Source organism: Eumetopias jubatus, unplaced genomic scaffold (assembly GCF_037043125.1).
Source record: "Eumetopias jubatus isolate StellerSeaLion01/CBP00866 unplaced genomic scaffold, mEumJub1_p1.0 scaffold_4, whole genome shotgun sequence".
Classification (NCBI taxonomy): Eukaryota; Metazoa; Chordata; class Mammalia; order Carnivora; family Otariidae; genus Eumetopias; species Eumetopias jubatus.
Window position 1 is genome coordinate 22,646,057 of NW_028274810.1, and position 22,702 is coordinate 22,668,758.

The window sequence follows — 22,702 nt, forward strand, 5'->3', positions numbered from 1 at the left end:
TTTCCAGGGGATACCGATGCTGCTGGTAGGAAGGAGCACATTTGGAGAACTGCCTGACACATCTCATCCATATAGATTGCCATCAATCTGCAAATGATCCTCAAATTGCTCTCTCTAGCACAAACTCCTTAAAACTGCAAAACAGTATAGCCAACCACATACATGACCTTCCCAATTAAGTGTCTTAAGGCATCTCACTGTGTGGGAAGACTCTCTTGCAGCTGCCCCACCCCAAAACAACAACAATAACCCAGTCCTCCAGCACTGCCTGTCTTGTAAAAGATGCGGCTTCCACAATCGCTCAAGCTAGAGCCCAGATGTCCCTCCAGCTCTCAATTCCCCTTATCCTGTCTGCCACCATGCTCCGTTGCTTTTCCCTCTTAACTGCCTCTTGCCTGCACTGACTTCTCCCCAATTTCCCCACCACCTCTCCGGCGGACTCCTGCAACAGCCTTCCCACACCCATGCCTCGCCTTCCTGATCAGTCTTCTCACAACTGCCAGAGTGATTTTTTTTAAAGGTAAATCTGATCCAGTCACTTTTCACTAACTTCCGTTGCTTTCATGGGAAAGTTCAAATCGTCAACGAATACAAGGCCTGGTGGTATCTGACCCCACCTGCCTAGGCCTCCTCATATCATGCTCCGCCACAATCTGCCCGTCACAAGGCCTTGTCTAAGCCCCTCGGATAGGGCCTTCTGCTCTCACCACAGGGCCTTTGCTCCTGCTGGCCACATGTTCCCCAGCTCACTTTTGACTAGGTCACCCTTCATATCCCAGCTCACAGATCAAAGTCTCCGGGGAAAAACCTCAATGCCACCCTGGCTGGAGCAGATCCCCAATGTTTTTTTATCGGACTTAACTATAGTTGGTATTATATTGTGGCATACTTATTTGACTCTGCCACTCTCTCTATAATAGTCTCAAAGAAGGCAGGATCTATACATTTTTTACTCACCCTTTTCTCCCTAGTACCTGATATACTGCCTGGCACAAAAGAGATACTGAATAAACACTTAAATTAAATAAAGTGGTATTAAACACGCTTTTATTTTAACCCAGACACTTTGGAGAGACTATACAGAGCTTTTAGAACTTAAATCACGATATTGATGTGATAGAAAGTTTTAAAGTCCCACAGTTTTTATTTGCAATTACAGTTCCCAATTGTTTACTTAACTCCTGGTTTGCCTTTTTTTACTCATTTATCCATGTATTCATTCATTCACTCATTCATACTTACTGAGCCAAATATTTGCTGAGTTAAATAAGAGGGCATGTTGTATTGTTACTTCCCCCATAAAGGACCACTGAAGTCCACAGACTTCAACTGCAGGAAAAGTCTGCACCTGCCATGCTGCCTGGGAAAACCACAGCTCTTACCTTTATCTGTCATGACAGTTTTGCCATGCATTGCATTAACTCTCTCAAGCAGGTAAACACAAGGCTGCTCTTCATTCAGAGATAAGTTAATACCCCAATAGCTGTCTAGACACATCCAGATACAAATTTAACCCAACCTCATGCTTGACCATCTAAGCTCCATCCATCCCAACAAAGTTCTTTTTAAATGCGACATCTAGCGTAATAGTCAACTGAACCATAAAGCTATTATGAAGTCATTATAAAAACCCAGTAACTATGACCTTGGGAGCAGCTGGCAGTCAATACGTATTTGCTGAATGAAAAACTAAATGAATGCATATCTGAACGGATGAAGCAGTTGGGATTTTTGTTTTATTTTCACATTTTTGCATTTATTTTGCAGAGAAGCAATAGAAGAAAAATTAACTTTAAGAAAACAAGAACCACCATGCACAATTAGATACAAAGAGAAAGGGCTTCGTCCATTAGTGTCATAGAACTGTCTCCCATAGGCTCCCAATAAGTGATTATTGAATATTCAGGAATTTTGAGAACCGAATCAGCATTGGTGGGTGTATTTACACCATAGAAATCAACAAGCACTTTTTACTTACAGAGCCAATTTACCAACATACCACTGCTTGTAACCTAAGCATCTAGACCATCACTCAGAAAGAAGCAACCTTGTAAATGTTAACAATGAGAAGACAAAACCGGAGATGAAAGACTATATGCACACAAAGTAATGAGAAGGCATTTCTGGTAATGAGGTTGTTTGAAATGAAGAAAGAATGAAGAACAGAGGCACAGGGTTTAAAATATAGAGACTAATGAAGAATAAAAGAGCTGACAGTAATTGGATGAAGAAATATTGTGGATGGCGGGCGCCTGGGTGGCTCAGTTGGTTAAGCGACTGCCTTCGGCTCAGGTCATGATCCTGGAGTCCCGGGATCAAGTCCCATATCGGGCTCCCTGCTCAGCGAGGAGCCTGCTTCTCCCTCTAACCCTCCCCCCTCTCATGTACTCTCTCTCTCTCTCATTCTCGCTCTCTCAAATAAATAAATAAATCTTTTAAAAAAAAGAAATACTGCGGATGGCTATGATCTACATATGTTCTGATTCCATGATTCTCAGTAAGTTCTCTGGATAACAGGTGGTTAGGAGGTATGCAAATACCCTCAGAGCAATGGGTTGGAAAGGACCTCAAAGGTCATGAAAGCACTCTTCCAAGCACTGACCTGAATCCCATCTACACAACTGCCACAAAATCATGAGCTTCTTAAGGACCGAGAATATGTCCTTTATGTCTGCATGCCCAGAGACCAGCACAGTGTTGGGCACATTAATATGCTGTGGATGTTGAATGAATGAATAAATGATCATTACCAAGAGATCATTCAACTTATATCTGAACAACTCTAGTGGTTGGGAACTACTGACTTCTCAAAGCAAAAATCATATAAAACAATCTTTAAGGTACAGGAACAAAAACACAATCGAGAGCATTGCTGTCCAATGGGAATATGATGCCATCCACAAGAGAGTCAAATAAGTAATTTTAATTTTTTTCAAAACCATATTTAAAAAAGTAAAAAGAAACAAGTGAAATTAATGAGTAATATATTTTTTTACTCCAATATATCTGAAAAATTATTTCAGCATGTAATCAACATAATTATAAAGAAGATATTTTACTTTGTTTATACTAAATCTTCAAAATGTTTGGATGAAACAAATTTCAAGTGCTCAAAAGCACACATAACTAGTGGCTAGTAGCTACTGTACTAGGTAGTTTGGCTCTAGACTATATTGTATGGATATTTCGTAAGTAGATAATGCCCCAAAATACTACACATCATTACCCAAATTATACTCGACTTCCAATCTCTGAACAAATCCATGACACATGTGAACCAGGTCCAGGGAAAAGAAAAAGCTGATTGCTTATATCATCTAAGACTACAAGATGAAATTTGCTGAGAATCCGTGGGAAGAACAAAGCCATCTCGCACTCAAAGAGCAAAATCAAATGGCTTCCCGGGGCAGGGCCAAAAGCTGAGCATGACCAGTACCTAACAAAAAACAGAACACAGAATATCCCACTTTTCAGATTGAACATAAAGCTACACACTAATCACTCTGTTCATCCAAAGAAACAGATATAAAAATTCATCTCTAAATCATGGCTTAAAAGGTCACATAAACTAAGCAGAATAGAATCTGTCAAGAACTAGCAATAATAGGCACCAAAAAAAAACAGACCTCTGTGTTCTGGGCCTTTCATCAAGATGTGAGTGACACCCATTTAACCACACTAATTTTGCTTTACAGATAAAAATAGTAGTAAATTGGGGGCTCCTGGATGGCTCAGTCAGTTAAGGGGCTGCCTCTTGATTTCGGCTCAGGTCATGATTCCAGGGTTCTGGGACAGAGTCCTGCATCAGGCTCCGCACTCAGTGGGAAATCTGCTTGAGGATTCTCTCTCTCTCTCCCCCTCTGCCCCTTGCCCTGCTCATGTTCTCTCTCTCTCTCTCAAATAAATCTTTTAAAAAATAATAAATAGTAGCAAATTGCCTTTAGTTTAAGTACTGAAAAGACATTCAACAAAATAACTATATTCATTAATGTAAATGTAAATTCATTAATGTAAATTAATGTAAATACATTAAATTAATGTAAAGTAGTTTTCTAAACCACCTTTATCAACTAAGACTGGCTATCAGAAATGTACTATAAAGAGTACAAAAGTTTGGCACTGACTCTTCTATAGAAACTTGGTAACACAGATCTGGGACCATCAAAATAGAAATAACAAAAAAAGTCATCTGAACCAACTTTCATAACTCAAACCATTGAAGCACCGCCATGTTCCAAAAAAAAAGAATAGATATAACTCACTTCCTTACATGTATTTAGTGAGTCATAGAGACCCTGACAGTTGTTTCTGTTCTCAGATCCTGTCTCATGGCACTTATTTACTACTTTAACAAGAAAAATCTGATAAAGAGTCTGCTTTTGATGGTGGTCCAAGTTACTCAACACGTCTCAGCTGTTGAGAATGGATTGAACAGTTTGGAATGGATAAGCTATCTACTCCCATCTATTTTCAACACTCAGGAAACTAGCACATCCTCACTATTCAAAACTAATGCAGATCTTTCTCATCACACCAAGCATTAAAAGCAAAGGTTTATTAAAGATCCATGGGGGCAGAAATAACCCCAAAGATCAACACTGTGAAGCAGAAGGGTAGCCATCATAAGATACACTGAAAAGCATAAAATAAATTTTGTTTCTATATTTTTGATACTCAAAAGAAAAACATGGTAAGGAAAACTTTTCCTTTGAAATATAAAGTTAATTGCTGAATAAACTTTGACAAAAATCACAATATCATATTTAAGCTAACAAATATCTGGTTCAACATTTTCTGTGAAGAGATATATTTTATAATTACATCTATCATCTACCAGCACATGTTTACTTTGCTTTAGAAGAAAGAAGGCAGCCTAATGCCAAGTTCTAAGTGGTTGACCCCTTTGAGCCTTTGTTAAGAGACCTACAAGTTCTGGCATGCCCAGATGATCTGGAGTAATTGCTTCAGAGATTTCCCACATTAAGACATAGCTCAGCAACAGGGATATGACTAGGGGTCATCCCCCAAACACAACAAACCTCTCCCTTAATACAAACAGTATGGATTCATTTCAATGTCAAATGTCTTTAAAGGATTGCCAGTGGGAGGTTTGTGGGTCCTCCCATAAGGAAAGGTTTTCTGGCCTCACACCTACTCTAAAAGTTTCATGTTCCTGTTCATATTAGATAAAATACCATTATTTGATAAGCCATCTATTTCCAAGACTCTCAGGAAACAGTACAAAAACAGTTCCATAAATGGCAGCATATTATTCTAATCCCAAGAGATCTATTTTGTTACACACAGGTGTGGATCAGGAAATGTGTCCTAGAGTGTTTCAGAACACTGGTGCTGCCAGATATTAACAGAATTGGTGGGGAGTGGAAAGGGATTCAGGATGAAGTACTTCGGAAAAGTCTGAGTTAAACGAAGTTAAACAGGTTTCTTTATTACTCAGAACCATTCAGAATCTTTAAAATGAGAATGTGTTTTTTAAATCTCCAAGATGGAGAGTTCTAAATTTAATTGTCCTTTAAATCTTTTTATTCGTTTATTTTTCTTTTTATTTTGCTACGGTAGTTCGTATACCGCAGTAGTTCTCAACCTTGCCAGCGTACTGGAAATTTGTAGGAAGTCTTTGAAAATCCCAATACCCAAACCCAATACCCTACACCAATTATGTCAACATTTCCAGGAATAGAACCCAGGCACCAATATTTTTTAAAGCCTCTCAGATTTTTAAAAACCAAATATGAGAACCAACATAACTTTGGGAAATACTACCTATAAGTTCTAGCCTCTTCTCCCATCTAAAATAAAATAGCCACACAAAAATGCATTCCTGGACCTATCCAGGAAGAGACCTGCAAAAAACCAACACCAAAAAAAGAAAAAACTAAACTAACAGCTGGAGACAGAACATTCAACATCCAACCTGCTTGATTCCATTGGGTGTCAGCACAGCACCCCACCTCAACCTCACCTCTGCCCCTAGTCATTATTTCTCAAATCATGCTTTCTGTATTTGTCTTCAAAACTGGGAGCCTGGATGTAATTTATTGTCTGTATAGTTTTATTCTCCATTTTATATTATATGTCATAGAAAGGTGGACTTCAATAGATTTATGAACCATCATCAATACCAAAAAAACTTACCAAGTCGACACATATAGACCCATAAACAAAGAAGTAAGTTTTATAAAATGAATTTAAAAGCACAAAAGAAATCAAAAAGAAGAGTTGTGCAATTCTCCATGTTTTATGAGGCTGAGAGTTTTCATCAACACTGTTTTATGAACATCAGAGAAGGAGGATTTGAAAACGATGGCCATTGACTGCCAAGAAGACAATCTGAGAATTCTACCAAGAGTTGGTAGTCTCATGAGACCTTAGAAAAGCACAATTAATATGAGTTCATGGAACAACTGGTCAATAGTATAGACTATAAATGTGGTAATACACTGAAAGGAAAAGTACCTAAAAAGATTCATGCTAGGCTTGCCAGTTCAAACTCTGTTGACTCTGACCCCAGAACTAAATGGCTTCTTGTTCCCTTGAAGGCCAACTGCCAAGCCAACACGAAAGATGGATGGACTCAAGGAGCTGAATTAGGTGAAAAATACCCTTTTCCTCTAGTTTTCAGCTAAAGTCACTTTTTTTTTTTAAGATTTTACTTATTTATTTGAGAGAGAGAGAGAGCATGAGCAGGGGGAGAGGCAGACAGAAAGGGAGAAGCAGACTCCCCACTGAGCTGGAAACCCGACAAGGGACTCCATCCCAGGACCCTGGGATCATGACCTGAGCCAAAGGCAGACACTTAACCAACTGAGCCACCCAGGCGCCCCTAACTAAAGTCACTCTTGACAAACACATTGGCTATCCTCAATACAAGCAAAGGTATATTTTTGGATACAACTGCTTTACAACTAAATGGAACTTAATTCCATTAACTTAATGGAACCAAGACTGACTTGCAAACAATAACATCACAACAAACACTTCTTGAGTGTCACACCAAGCCAGAAATTCAACTATCTCTAAAGTCTACTATAATTAATGTAATCAAGAACAAGCAGTAAATTGGGGAATTGGGTGAAGGTGGTCAAAAGGTACAAGCTTTCAGTTATAAAATAAATACTGAAGATGTCATCTACAACATGATGACTACAGTCAACACTGCTGTATGGTAGATTTGAAAGCTGCTAAGAGAATAGATCTTAAAAGTTCTCATCAAAAGGGCAAAAAGAAATTTTTTGTAACTATATGAGGTGATGAGTGTTAACTAAATTTATCGTGATAATCATTTCACAACATATATATGTCAAGTCATTATGCTGTACATGTTAAACTTAGAAAGTGTTGATGTCAATTACATCTCAATGTAAAGATTTTATTTATTTATTTGAGAGAGAGAGAGTGAGAGAGAGAAAGGACGAGAGGGGGAGGATCAGAGGGAGAAGCAGACTTCCCACTGAGCAGGGAGCCTGATGCGGGACTCGATCCTGGGACCCTGGGATCATGACCTGAGCCGAAGGCAGATGCTTAACCGACTGAGCCACCCAGGTGCCCCAAGACATTTGTTTTAATCATGTATGTGGCAAATGTAAGGGGGCCTGAACAAAATGCAATACACAAAATTTAACAGGGAATTACAGGCAAAGGACCTGCCAAGCCTCTCTAGAAAAATGAAGAAAGGCTTTAACAGAAGAGACTGTTCAGATAAATATTTATTAAAGGAATAAATCTTGAAGAACAATGTTATTTAAATTCACAGTAGCCTTAAAACCCCTTTATTAGAAACACACTAAGAATTTAGAGAACAAATAGAAACAGGCATTTCAGTGAAGAAGGCACATAAAGACACCAACCACACTTCGAGAAGCCTTCAAACTGGTCTTCATTTTTAAAAACTTTTCAACGATAAAACAATAACACTTAAATGGATGTCCCTTAAGGCTTCTGTTTTTTAAATGAAAGTGTTACTGCAGGGCCCCTGGGTGGCTCAGTCATTGAGCATCTGCCTTTGGCTCAGGTCATGATCCCCGGGTCCTGGGATTGAGCCCTGCATCGGGCTCCCTGCTCAGGAGGAAGCCTGCTTCTCCCTCTCCCACTCACCCTGCTTGTGTTCCCTCTCTTGCTGTGTCTCTCTCTGTCAAATAAATAAAAAAAAAAAATCTTTAAAAAAAAAAAAGTTACTGCAATAGTGTATTAAAAAGAAATCTAGACAATGAAGATAAAAGTATAACAATAAATGATGTAAAAAACCTAGTGGATGACAGAATCCAGATTACAAATGAAGGCCAAGGCAATGATGGCTGACCGGAACTGTAAGATGATTCTTAATATTGTATTAGCCTTAGTTGGTCTGGGCTAGAGACTAAAATCAACTCCCATCTTATCTTAGCATTAGGAAAAAAGTAAGTCTCTTTAGTCAAATTCCAGAAAACCTGTACTATTTCTTCAACTACATTTTTTACACTACTTTGTGGTATTTTCTGCTTCAAATGTATGGTTTATGAAGAGTCTGGGTTTAGAAACACAGCTTAATGTAAACACAACTCTTGATGTCTTGGGCTATCAGAAAGGTAAAACTTAGAGTTACATTCAAGTTACATTCAACCTTTTAGTAGGAAACAGGTGCCTAGACCAAGGAAGAAATGCCTCATTTTTTCATTAACCATTCTTTTCTCATATAATGAATACCTTTATGCAAACAGATTACTAAAATCCCTTTACGTCTAACCACAACACTATAATTTTCTCCAGAGTAGTGTCTCAGTTTCTTTCTTCTAAAATACATTTCAGACCACGTGAATTGAAAAGCTACAACTGAAATGATAGCAAACAACCTAAATGTCTACATGTCAGACTGGTTACGTGAGTTCTTGTACATTACACAGAAATAATACAGAATGGAGAAGGACGCTCTCCGTGTGCTGATATGAAAAGATATCCAAGGCAAGTTAAGTGAAAAAAATCAAGGTATAGAATAGTATATACAGTGTGCTACATTTTGTGATAAAAATGAAAAATAAGAAGACATATGTTAGCCATTAAAAAAGAATGAAATCTTGCCATTTGCAACTACATGGATGGATATGGAGGGTATAAGGCTTAAGCGAAATAAGTCAGAGAAAGACAAATATCACATGATTTCAGTCATACATGGATTTTAAGAAACAAAACAAAAGAAAAAAAGAGACCAAGAAAAGCAGAATTAACTATAGAGAGCAAACATGGTTACCAGGGGGGAGGTTGGGGGGAGAGGCAGGCATGGGTGGAATAGATGAAACGGATTAAGATGTACTTATGGTGATGAGCACTGAGTAATGTGTAGAACTGCTGAATCACTATACTGTATACCTGAAACTAATATAATACTAATTATACTTGCTTATATGAAACTCTAGAAGGATATGGAAGAAACAAATACCAGAAGTTATCCAGAAAAAATTAGAGAGGTAAGATCAAGGGTGGGGGAGAGAGTTTTCACTGTAAACCTTACATACTTTTTAAATTTCTGAACCATGTTAATATATTTATATTTTCAAATATTTAAATAAAAACAATTTGGAAAAATAGGCTACAATTGTAATAATTATTGCTTAATTCTATGTTAAGTGATAATAATTTTCTTCCTATCTTTTCTTCTCTTCTGATCTTAATTAGTCAAAAATTCTAGTTCTCAGGAAACAAATTAATTACCTAGCACATATAAGCTAAACATATAATTATGCTTAAAAGAATTTATTCTTTCCTCCTCCTCCAGTATCTTCACCTAAATTGACAGTTTAGGATAGCAAGGGTCATCTAGCTAGTGAAAGAGAAATACATCTTCCTTGACTTCTGAATGGATAATATCAGCAGCATAAAATTTAATATATATTTTCCACTTAAAATTTTTAAATAGCTACACTGTCCAGCGGGCCTACTGACTGACATTACAATTTTACAAATATTACAGCATTATAATTTCCAGCTGTGTGTGTTATTTTTCAAAATAACAACCAAAAAAAATTGCAAACATATTTCCAATTTAGCAAACAAATTGAATGAGCCCTCACTGTCCCCGGGTAAAGTGCCTCAGTAATCCTGTGCAGACACGACCCCTCTCTTACCACGGACACTGTACTCCTCCCACAGAGAACTTCTGAGGTCACCTTAGAAACCCCACACCTCCAGCGTTTTCCATAGCGCATAACTGTGCCTAATTTGACCCCTTTCATTCTCCAAACTCTTATCTAGCTTTAAAAGCTCAGCTTAGGGGCGCCTGGGTGGCTCAGTAGGTTAAGCATCTGCCTTCAGCTCAGGTCACGATCTCAGGATCCTGGGATCGTGCCCCGCATCGGGCTCCCTGCTCAGCCGGGTGTCTGCTTCTCCCTCTCCCCCTGCCTCTACTTGTGCTCTCTCTCACCCACTCTCTCAAATAAATAAATAAAATCTTTAAAATAAAAAATAATAAATAAAAGCTCAGCTTAAATGAGTCTGATACTTTCCCAAATCTCTGTCAGAATTAATCTTATCCTCATTTGAGAAACAAGACAGAGGATCATAGGGGAAGGGAGGGAAAAATGAAACAAGACAAAACCAGAGAGGGAGACAAACCATAAGAGACTCCTAATCTCAGGAAACAAACTGAGGGTTGCTGGAGTGGAGCGGGGTGGGAGGGATGGGGTGGCTGGGGGAATGGACATTGGGGAGGGTATGTGCTATGGTGAGCGCTGTGAATTATGTAAGACTGATGAATCACAGAGTTGTACTCCTGAAACAAATAATACAATATACGTTAATAAAAAAAGAATTAATCTTATCCTCTATTTTTATACAACCTATTTTACAATTAATTAATGTGCCTAGAGATCTGCCTGCCCCAACTAGGTGTGATCATTAGAAGAAATACTTTCTATTCATATTTATATCCATGTGGAAAATCCTTAGTTCTTATTAATAATAGTAATCGTACTAACAACATGGAGAAAAACAAAAGCCAGCTACTGTGCCAGACATAATGATAAACGCATTACTTCACTTAATTCCCAGGACAGCCTGAAGCCATTTTACAGAAAAGGAAACAGAGGCTCAGAGAGTAGAAGTAACTTGCTCCAGTTGCTTATCCTTTCTACAGGTAGTAAAAAGCAGAATGAACCTTCAAACCCAGTGTCTCTGCCTCCAAGGCATATATTCTTAACCACTAGGCTTAGAACTTAGTAGAGTGATTAATATTTTCATTATTACTGCAATGGACTGAGTGTTGGTATCCCCCCAAAATGCACATGTTGAAATCTTTACCCCCAAGGTGATATTAGAGGAGATGCGACCTTTGGGAGGTGATTAGGTCATGAGGGTGAGGCCCTCAAGATGGGATTAGTGCCCTTATAAGGCACCCCATGAGGCGCCTGGGTGGCTCAGTGGGTTAAGCGTCTGCCTTCGGCTCAGGTCATGATCCTGGGGTCCTGGGATCAAGCCCCACGTCAAGCTCCCTGCTCAGCGGGCAGTCTGCTTCTCCCTCTCCCCCTCATTCCACTCTTTCTCTCTCTCTCAAATAAATGAATAAAATCTTAAAAAAAAAAAAAGGTACCCCAGAGATCTTTTTCTCCTTCATTCTACCATGTGAGGATACAAGTTAGCAGTCTGCATCCCTGAAGAGAGCCCTCACCAGAATATGACCACCCTGATCCGGCCTCTAGAACTGAGAAATAAATTTCTGTTGTTTATAAGCCACTGGTAGTAGTCTATGCTACTTTGTTACAATAGCCCACACTGACTAAAATAATTACCCTTCTCTAAAAATTAGAATTGTATTTTACAAAGGGCTTTCAAATTATAGAAGCCATTAGGAGTGGAAGGAAAAAACAAGCTTTGTCTCCATGTTAAAATGCTTCTATACATAATCTGTCACTTTTTATCCGCCCTTCAGTAGCTAATTAGTTCATCCCCTAGATCACTGGAGGATATTTTCCTCTCACTACTTTCCTCTGACTTCCTGAGACTATCAAACAGATCAAGCAGATCAAGCACATTAGGCAGTATCTCCCCCATTCCTCCTCCCGACCTTGACACCCACCCTGTGCCTAATTAATGCTCCCTCCTATGGCCTGAGAAACAGAAATGGGAACCCCTTGGATCTGAAGGGATTTAGTCTTGATTTATTCATTCAAATATTTGCTAAAATCACTTTTAAGTGTCAGGCACCAAGACCTGCCCTCTGTGAGTTTACAGGAGAGTAAGGAAGACGGACAAAGAGGCCTCCTCAATCTTTGCTCTTCCTTTCTTTCATTATTGTCGGTAATTATGAGATTAACAGCAATAAGAAATACATATGCTGGGGCACCTGGGTGGCTCAGTCCATTAAGCACCTGCCTTCGGCTCAGGTCATGGTCTCAGGGTCCTGGGATCGAGCCCCATGTCAGGCTCCCTGCTCCACGGGAAGCTTGCTTCTCCCTCTCCCTCTCCCTCTGCCCCTCCCCCGGCTTGTGCTCTCTTGCTCACTCTCTCAAATAAACAAAATCTTTAAAAAAAAAGAATTACAGATGTTTGTAGATTTGGACACACAAATAAACAAAAAGCAAAAATAAAACTGTTAGAATCTTTCATAATTCTATCAGAAATGACCATTATAGGAGTTTGGCTATATGTTCCCTTCCATTTTTTAAACAAGCTCAAGTTTACCTGAAATTTTTAAAAAACCTTCTTCAGCTGATACTTAAAAAGTATTTTCTAACACTGTAATGAGAAACAGCCTTCCTCAAGATATAAGCTAGATTCATGTGCTAAACAGGTCATTTCGGGTCCCCATCGAACATGTGTCTCTGAGAAGGTACTTTGAGGGTCTTACTCTCTATCCCCAGCCCCCACATTCATTCAGTCAGAGCTCACTCATGCTCATGAAATGAAAGACTGAATGGATGAATCAATGATGTAGAGTACTGAAATCTAACAAATCAAATCTTGACATGTTTATTAGCTCATAAATCAGGCACTCTTTGTGCTGAAAGGTCATGACACAGAAAGAATTCAAGGAGAAAATTAATTCCTAAAAGGAAAAAGCTATTTTATTCTTACTAGATAGGAGGAAAAGAACTCAGCAAAAATAAAATAATAAAAGCTACCATCTCATTTAATTCTGTATAACATCATGGTCACAGTCTTAAGACAATTAAAAACACAGCAATCCAACTCTACAGCAGCAGCTGTCTAGCCAAGTGCTATTAGCCCAAGTCTCACAAGAGTTATACCTGAACGGAAGATAGGGGGGGTTTGAGCCAGACAGGAGTGCTCTGTAGGCTTCTTCTGGTGTCTTCTTTAAATAGATTACCTAAGACAGATAAATAGCAACATTTAGAACACCACCAAAGAATGACACAAAACCAATTTAATTACTCACCAAATTTGCATTTCCCTTTTTCCACTTTGACAACTGTCAGTCATGGTGATAATGCTAACCTTTAAAAGACAGCAACCAAGCTGCCAAAATTTCCTTTTCAGCTTGAAGCTAAGCCGCAGCCTTTGGCTTAGAAATGGGTAAGAGCTTAGAGACAGATGGCAGATCCATAAAGAGGCCATCCAGGGCTGTTTACAAGGCACACTGAACAGATACAATGGCAGAGTTTTCCCTTTTGGGAGCAGAACAATTCCACTTCCATTATTGTACTGCGCACTCACAGCACAATAAAATAAAGTACAGTAAAATAAATCACAACAAAACTGAAAATGAATGCAGGTAAGAGCGCTAGAGGGGCACCTCAGTGGCTCAGTTGGTCAAGCGCCCAACTCTTGGTTTCGGCTGGGGTTGTGGTCTAGGGTTGTGGGATCAAGCCCCACATCGGGCTCCATGCTCAGTGCAGTCTTCTTGGGTTTCTTCTCTCTCTCTCTCAAATAAATAAATAAAAATATTCAAAAATAATTTTTTTTAAAAAGAGCACTAGAAAACACACTGGCTTGACTGTTGATATTGAGGATACTTAAATCCCTCTGGCCCAGCATGATAAACTAATCTTAAAGAAACAAAAAAGAGCTCTTAAAACCAGTAAACAACTTAATCAGCATATTGACTATATAATATGTGCCAGGTACTGGTACCTCTCTTAACAGAATTTACATTATGGGGCAAAGACAATAGTTAACAAAATAAATACAGTCTGAGATAGGTGCTAAAAAGGAAATAAACAGGGCTCTGGAAAGAGAATAGAAAGGGGCTACTTGAAGGAAGGCACAGGGAGGGCTCCCTGGTAAGGGAGGGTAAGATCTGCAGGGGACAGGCCATGGAAAAGCAAGGAAGAGAAGGAAGGGCTTGCCGGGCAGCAGGAATACCGAGGGCACCATCCTTGCTGAGGTAAAGAGCTTGATGATTGGACAGAGAGATCCTCAGTGCGGCTAGAACACAGGAAGGAGAACCAAGTGGTGGCCAAATAGTGCAGAGCAATACAAACCATAGGCAGACTCCAATTTTATCCTAAGTGTGATTTAATATCTTAACTTTGAGCTGAGGACATTTCCCTCTACAGTTTGAATCAAATTTTATTCCCAATGATCCTCTCTACCTAGAATTAATGGCATTATTTCAAAACCCTGTGCATTTCAGCAAGAGTGGCAGGGTCTCAATTCTTAAAAAGCAGGGACTTCCTCTATTACTTACAAATTTCCTTTGAGTTTTAAGCTATCCCACTAGCAATATATTACATGCATTTTTAATCATTAACATTTTCAGGACTAGAAAACACCTTAATTCTGTCTTCTCTAAAGAAAGGAAACTAAAATAAATACATAAAAGAGACTTCCAGCGTTTAAAAGAAAGCTCTATATTCATTTGACAAGTAAGCCTGACGGTCTGATAGGGCACACACCAACCAAAGCCAATCGAATGTGAAACAAAAACAGCCCAGAAAATGAAACCACCATCAAAGAATGATCTAGGCGTGAGTCACTGATTTTACAAAGGGAGAATCACAGCTCTAGTTGTAGCTCAAATAATCAGAAAAATCCACTTAAACCAACCCTAGCTTTAAAGCCTCTTTTGAGTAACCAATATGAAAACAGGATTTTGCTGGGCCTTAATGTGTAGATTATACCCTATAGAGTCAGTTATAATGTGGTGATTTCTCAAGCCTAAAGATGCAGGACTCCTGGAAAGTTGACTACCTCTGCTAAAAGGGAAAGCTGCTGTAAAAGCCTTCTGTGTTTGGATGGCGTAATTAAAGCTCAGACAACGACCTTTGAAAAGCAAAACTACATTTCCCTCCTCAGGAGCAATTACATTAATTCCCTTTAATTTCGAGGCACCATTCTGCAGGAGAGGCAACAGTCCACATGAAATCCTTCTTTAGACTGGATACCCCACAGGGTTTAGCTACTCATCTTACCTGCATGACTTAGCACACATGACCCATGTTCTCACACTGTAAGATGAGAGTCTGTTTTTATTTTTATCCCAGTGCTAAATTATTAATAAGTGCAAAGTGAAACCCAGCAGAGGCCATATAAATTCCAGGAAGGGTCCGGGGGCAGGTAAATACAATGCCCTTTTACAACCTGATGATCGGTGAAATGTAATAAATGAGTGCATTACTGTATGTATGCATGCTAGAGTCATTAAAATACCAAATTTAGGGGCACCTGGGTGGCTCAGTCATTAAGCGTCTGCCTTCGGCTCAGGTCATGATCCCAGGGTCCTGGGATCGAGCCCCGCATCGGGGTCCTGGCTCAGCGGGAAGCCTGCTTCTCCCTCTGCCTCCTCCCCTCCCCCTGCTCATGCTCTCTGACTCACAGGCACGTGTGATCTCTCTCTCTCTGAAATGAATAAAAAATTTTTTAAAAAAATAAAACTAAAACCAAATTTAATATCAAAAATTTGTTGCCAGATATTCTAATATCTCTAAAAATATTTTCTGAATAAAATTAATTTCAAAGCATCTTCTAAATATTTTTATTTTCCTTTTCTGCTTCCCAGGGGAAAAAATGCTGTCTACTGTCCTCACTAGATATTAGCATAGATAAACTCAAACTGAAAGAATCTTCCCAAACTTTTGACAGGTAAAATTTAACAAAAGCCTGCTGCCTAGTGCTTGGTGTATGTATCATGCTAAGTTACCCCTGGAGGAGTGAGGACATGCATTACCTTTTATCAGAGTGCACTACTCTTGTCAGGAAGTCCTCGAAACTTCTCAATAGAACGGCACTGGACATAATGCGGTTTTTTTTTGTTTTTTTTTTTTTAAGATTTATTTATTTGAGAGAGAGAGCACGTGAGAGGGGGGAGGGTCAGAGGGAGAAGCAGACTCCCTGCCGAGCAGGAAGCCCGATGTGGGACTCGATCCCGGGACTCCAGGACCATGACCTGAGCCGAAGGCAGTCGCTTAACCAACTGAGCCAGCCAGGCGCCCATGCGTTTTTTTTTTTAAGATTTTATTTATTTATTTGACAGAGAGAGACACAGTGAGAGAGGGAACACAAACAGGGGTAGTGGGAGAAGGAGAAGCAGGCTTCCCGCGGACCAGGGAACCCAATGCGGGGCTCAATCCCAGGACCCTAGGATCATGACCTGAGCCGAAGGCAGATGCCCAATGACTGAGGCACCCAGGTGCCCCGCATTTTTAATTTACTAGAAGCCAACCAATTAAAGTGATTGTGTTTTTGCTTAATTAACTTTAATGCCAGGTACCAAGGACCCAAATAACTCTCTCAATTTCTTTACTAAAAGAGTCTTAAAGAGCCAGCATTCTAAAATAAATAAATAAATAAATAAATAACCAATGGCTGTGAGGTTTTTGTTTAACAACATCACTGAAGTTATAGTACTACAGTACTATAGTACTATAAGATAGCATAATTTATATGATTTACCAATAAGCCAATGTTTCCCACACTTTAATGCGTCAACTTTCCCAACTTCCACCACCACAGGTAGCACCATGTATTACTATTTTCTTTAAACAGACACACCCTTTTAAATCAATTTATTCTAAAGTGTTTTATATCATTGCTATTAACAGAAAACCAGTATCATTTGCTATGTAGAGTCTAGACATAAATGAATATTAAAATACATAATTTAAAAATATTCAAAGGTTTGTGCACACCACACATTGAGAAACAATGCTTCAAAATATCAAGTTTGGGCTAATTTTATAGAAGAACAGCAGATCAACCTGGGAAGTTAAATAAAATCCTCTTTAAATTAATCCAAAAATACTTCTAAATCATTTCTTTTTACTAAATCCTATGGTCATTAAATCTTTAAAGCCTGTCGAGAAATAATATGCATAAATTTCAGAAGCATTTTGGAATTTACAATGATATTTCTCTACTCAGATCATTTAATCTCTCTGATACATAAAAGGTGATTCTTCAAACAACAAATGGCTTAATATAGAAGGGCTACACCAGACTTTGAGTCACAAATTGGCTGATGGTCTTTCTCTGGGGACATTTGCCTCAGTTCTAAGTATGTTTTTAGCTGTGTTTTTAGGGGCTATTATTTCTCCAAAAAAGACTTATTATAAAATGCAACACATACACACATCCCATATATATCTAAAGATGAAACCTGTGCCCCTATTTTAATTATATTTATTTTCTGTGATCTGTAAAATGGAAATACTCTTGAGGATTTGATTTGGTCATCTGAGAGAGTATTCTTTAATTGTGGCATTTGATTTCCTGTTATTTGTTTACTGTTTTGCTTGTTTATAAAAGAGAAAACAGATGCTGAGAACAGCCTTTCCCAGTCAGGTGCCACCACCAGAACACCGACATGATAGCTGTGGACTAGCATTCTGACCGTTACTGAGTCAATTAAATTTCTTCAAAATAGAAGTTTCCAGAAAACAGATGTTATAACTTAAAAACAGTCTAGAAGCCCTAAAACTTACCAAATATTGAAGACTTAAACCAAAAGAGAAATTTTCCTTAAAATTTTCAGACAGGTAGTTCTAGCATATACAGAGTGCTAAATGGGGACGTTACAGAGATGTCCCTCTGTGTGATATGTGCTTTGGATTCTATTCCACTAAATTAACAGTCATGCATGGGCCCCTTTCCCAAGCCCCATATAACTTAAAATTATCACACTTGCAAGACAGCAATTGAGGACAAGGGTGGGCAGAGGTAATAAGACAATGTTTCTTTCCCTGGTACAGCTAACCAGTGCAGAGCACCTGCTTGGTTTGAAAGCACTGCACCCTCACTGGTTTCTCCCATCATCCCCCTGTGTCTGTCATCCGGGGTTCCTCCCAGTCAGCCAAACTCAATCTCCAAAGCCACCTGTGACTCTGGCCTCTCTCCTTCATTGTGTCCATCCTCACCCAGTCAATACCCAGACTGATTCTTTCTCTATAGCCTCTACAGCCTGAGGTGCTGAAACAGGACATCTGGGGAGAGAAAGAAAAGTATACAGGGCGCCTGGGTGGCTCAGTTGGTTAAGTGACTGCCTTCGGCTCAGGTCATGATCCTGGAGTCCCGGGATCGAGTCCCGCATCGGGCTCCCTGCTCAGCAGGGAGTCTGCTTCTCCCTCTGACCCTCTTCCCTCTCGTGCTCTCTATCTCTCATTCTCTCTCTCTCAAATAAATAAATAAAATCTTTAAAAAATAAATAAATAAAATAAAGGATTAAAAAAAAAGAAAAGTATACAAATATCTTCTCAAATTTTATAAAGCCACTACTTGGGGTCCCTCCAACGACCTTGAGAGAGAGAGGCCCAACCATGTTAAAGGCCCCGAATCTTAAACTGCTTTTAGTTTTCCGGTGAATCTGCATTTGACCTTTCTTTCATGACTATATCATCACCTTATTTCAAACCCCTATCACCACACTCACACTAACACGGTTTCTCTCTGCCTCCACTTCTGCCTACTCCAGCAATTCTGGAACAGGACTCTGAGAGTCTCAGTCCTGCTCAAAAACCCCAGCCAGACTGCCCACCCTTCACCAAGACAAGGTGCCAAATGATCTCTCCAGGTGAATTTCTCATTGCTGCTTAAATGAACCCCTACCGCTAGTCTGGACTCCTCACCATTCCCTAAGCATACCTGACACCTTCATCTGAAGTTTCTTCTGGAATACTCCACACCATCTCTGCTATTAAAATTCTTCCTATTTCATTAGACTTAACTTGACTACCACCTCCGCCATGTGTTTTTTCTTAAGCTCAGAAACCCTTCCCCTACTCCTTAGACTCAACTATAAGAATGATAATGACCATGATAATGATGATAATAATAAAAAAAGTTATAGGGTGCTTACTATGTGCCAGGTGCTATTCTAAGCACTTGACATAATTTGGCTTAATAATCCTCACAATCACCCTGAAGACGGTTCCATTATTAACCCATTTCCATTTATACATGAAATGCTGAGAATCAGTGGCTCAAGGTCACACAGCTAGGGTGTGGTGGAGTCAGGCAGTCTGGCTCCCCACAGCACTCCTAACCACTTCCTGATGGGCTCCTGACAGCTCTGTCGTAATTATTTTCCATTATACTGAAGTATAAAGCTCCTTAAGTGCAGTAAACATGTTTTTACTGTTTTTATACCTTTATAAGCCTTACAATGCCTCCTATCAGATAGATGCTCTAGAAACATATGTTAGTGGATAACTGCTTTAAACGTGTAAGGTACTACAAGTGCATCCACCCTAGAGAGTTAATTTAGCTTAAATAATAATTAAGTGAATGAGACTTTCTAAATGTGTCACTACAATTTTAGTGATAATGCCCAAGGGAGCTAGTGAAATTAACTTTCAGAGCCCAGTTATTTGAGAGCATCAAACTAGGTGTAGTCAATTCTTCTAAAAAGAAGGTAAAATAGAGACTGATTGTACAAATAAGAGCTCTAGCTCAGATGACTTGCTTTAGCTTATACTAAGTATTTCAAGAGCCAAGGGATACTGCCTGACCCAGACATTCACTGTCTCACTTCCCCTGTGTCTGTTCGGAATCTACCCTCTGCCACTCCCCACACCCAGTAAAAGGCAGGAAGCAGGAGGTAGAACAGAACACAAGTCACCAAAGATCAATGTGTATGTATTTAATGCTTACAGTTTTGCAGGGGAACGTGCATACACACCGAGACACGGGGAAATTCTGCAACCTGGTGAAGGAGTTTAAAATTGCTGACAACAAGGGCTGTAAGTAGGGCTGGGGTACAGTCCACGAAGGAACCAGACTCGACTCAAGCCTTCCTTGCAACATGGCCGCATTTAGATGGCTACCTCCTCCCTTCCTTTGGGACCACAGCTCTAAGCCACTCTGGTGGGGCAGCCTTCTTCCCCAACCTGATGAGATCAGGCCCCTCCCTCTGTTCTCAAAGCGCCCTGCCTTTCTCCTTCAAATTCTTACCCAAGTTTGTCTTCTGGGGTGATTTTAGTCTGTCTCCCTGGCTAGACTATAAGTCGAGCAGGATGTTTGCCTCTTCTCTATCTGCAGGACTCAACACTGCCTTGCACGGGGAGCATACTCAAAAAAATGGTTGATGGATGCATGAACAAAGAGTGGAGGGAAAGAGGGCATTTTATGTGAGAACAAGTGTGATGTGGTCACAGGACACGGATCGTCTATCTAGAGCGCGGGTGACGGAGTGCAGTGGTTCGGCACCCCAAGACCGCAGCCAAGCTGCCTAGATTCCAATCCAGCCTCTTTCATGTATGAGCCGTATTACATTAACTCTCTGTGCCTCCATTTCCTTACCTGTGGGGTAGGGATAAGAACTGTAACTGCCTCCTAAGACTGTTGGGAAGATGTAATGAATTAATATTATATGTAAAATGCTCAGATTTGTATCAAGCACACAGCTCTTCTATAGCAAGGGACCACAGAAAGGAGATAAACTTTGGTCCCAAAATATTTCTTTTCTCCTTTTCACCACCTGAATCCGCGTGAATCTGGATCCACAACTGTTATTTCTGACACCTGAGTCCTAAAGCCTGTCTATGTGTGTAAACATCAAAACATGAGGTTGTAAACGTCTCCCATGACTGCTATATACCAAAACCGTAACATACAGACCATCATTTAATTCAACCCTCTCATTTGAAAGTACAGATGTTGATCCTACTCTCAGTTCTGCCTCTTCAAATGTCCCCTGAGTCTCCTGGTGCCTTAGAATCAACAATCATAAGATAAATGCTGTAGACCCCGTTTTATCCAATCCATTGTCAAAATATCAGAAGATCCTTGAGGTGGTCCACATCTTTTCCCAACAAAGTACACCAGAAGAGAATTGATGTTGTATTCATTTTTCCTTATGTGAGCTTCTCATGAACAAAAGAGTAAGAACACTAGGCTAGGTTTATTTTTAGGAGAAGAAAGCATTACCAGTAACCAGCAAAGAATGAGCCACCAAAGTCCATCGAATGAACATCTACAAAAACACACTAGGTGGTGAGAAACTCAGGCAAAGAGTTGAAACATAAAACTTCTAAAGTCTCTTCCTTGGCTCCCAACACTTTGGTTCTCAGACTTCTTAAGTGTCAGGGCACTTTATAAACTGCTTTTTCCTGATGACAGCATTAAGTTTAACTGCCGTATGCAAGCACAAACAAAATGTTTATTTTACTCTTTTTAGCAACATTTCTCTTCTTAATCATTTCCTTTCATTATAACCAATGACTGAGAAAACAATACCTACATTCAGCTTTAAAACTTAAAAAAAAAAGAAAAGAAAAAAGCCAAACATTCCTCAAATGCACACTGATTCTACTTTTGTTCTCATTGTTTATGGAAATAAAAATATTCAGTGTTAAACGATCCCTTACAAATTAGATAGTTAAGTCTGATTGCAAACCAGAAATGCAACTGAATATTTAAAACAGCCTGTATCTTATTCTATTTTAAATCTATTGTACTAGTCTAATTAAAACAAGAATGGATGCACCTTGTCTTTAACACATTATAAAGGAAGGTAAGTTGTTCTCCCTGTTCTTCCAGTTTTGAGTCTATTGTAAGTCACAGAGTATGAGGCCCGCAAAGACAATGCATTTGCTGAATAAATATGGAGGCCACACTAAGTCCAGAAGTCAGGCAGAATCTGATGCCAGGCCTCCATCCACATTGCTTATTTCTGCCCTAAAAATACTTAACACTCATCTGATATCCTTATGAGAACAAGGTTTAGCAATGACTGTACTCTTTGGCTGAGCTGATGTTTGCTCTGAAATATTCTCAAGTAACATCTCTTTACATTTTAATTTGGATTTGAGATTTGATACACAGTGGACTTTATTTATTTGAGAACTCATTTAGAATAGAAATACTATCTCTGCCTCTCATGGGCGTGAAGAGAGTGAAACCAGTAGCAGCTCTTTGATAGGCAATTTAGGAAAAGTGTAGACAACATTAGCCCTATGTGTCTCCCCATCGACTTTGACAGGAACCAGAATTCTAGCAGCCTGCAAAGATATTCTTCCAGAACTGACAGCTACAGCCCAGACGAATACACATCTCTTGCTAGCTGTGTCTCAGTAACACTTCAGGCTTTTCCTGCCTGGAGAGAGCTCACGTTCCAGCACAGACACTGCCGAGCTGCTTGTATCTCACTGAACTAGCACAGCCCCTTATTAAAGCAAACCAAGGAAACACTAAGCCAATGTTCTCAGCACGCAGATGTCTAAAGAGCCCCTTTTAAGGGGGAAAAGGAAAAAATGTTTGGTCCCAAGAAAACCTGAGTCCCTAGTCTCACACAAGAGTATAATGCTGTTATATTACGACACAC

At 39.5% G+C, this 22,702-nt stretch overlaps 1 protein-coding gene across 4 annotated transcripts in view; it reads right to left on the reverse strand.

The window, feature by feature from the left end:
* CDC14A (cell division cycle 14A) overlaps positions 1 to 22,702 on the reverse strand; it is a 178,992-nt gene that overhangs the window by 101,036 nt on the left and 55,254 nt on the right. For all 4 annotated transcript variants that reach the window (XM_088022345.1, XM_088022344.1, XM_028101915.2 and 1 more), the window contains exon 5: positions 13,236 to 13,315. In XM_088022345.1, coding sequence (XP_087878471.1) covers positions 13,236 to 13,315 — 80 coding nt within the window. The remainder of the gene's footprint in view (positions 1 to 13,235; positions 13,316 to 22,702) is intronic.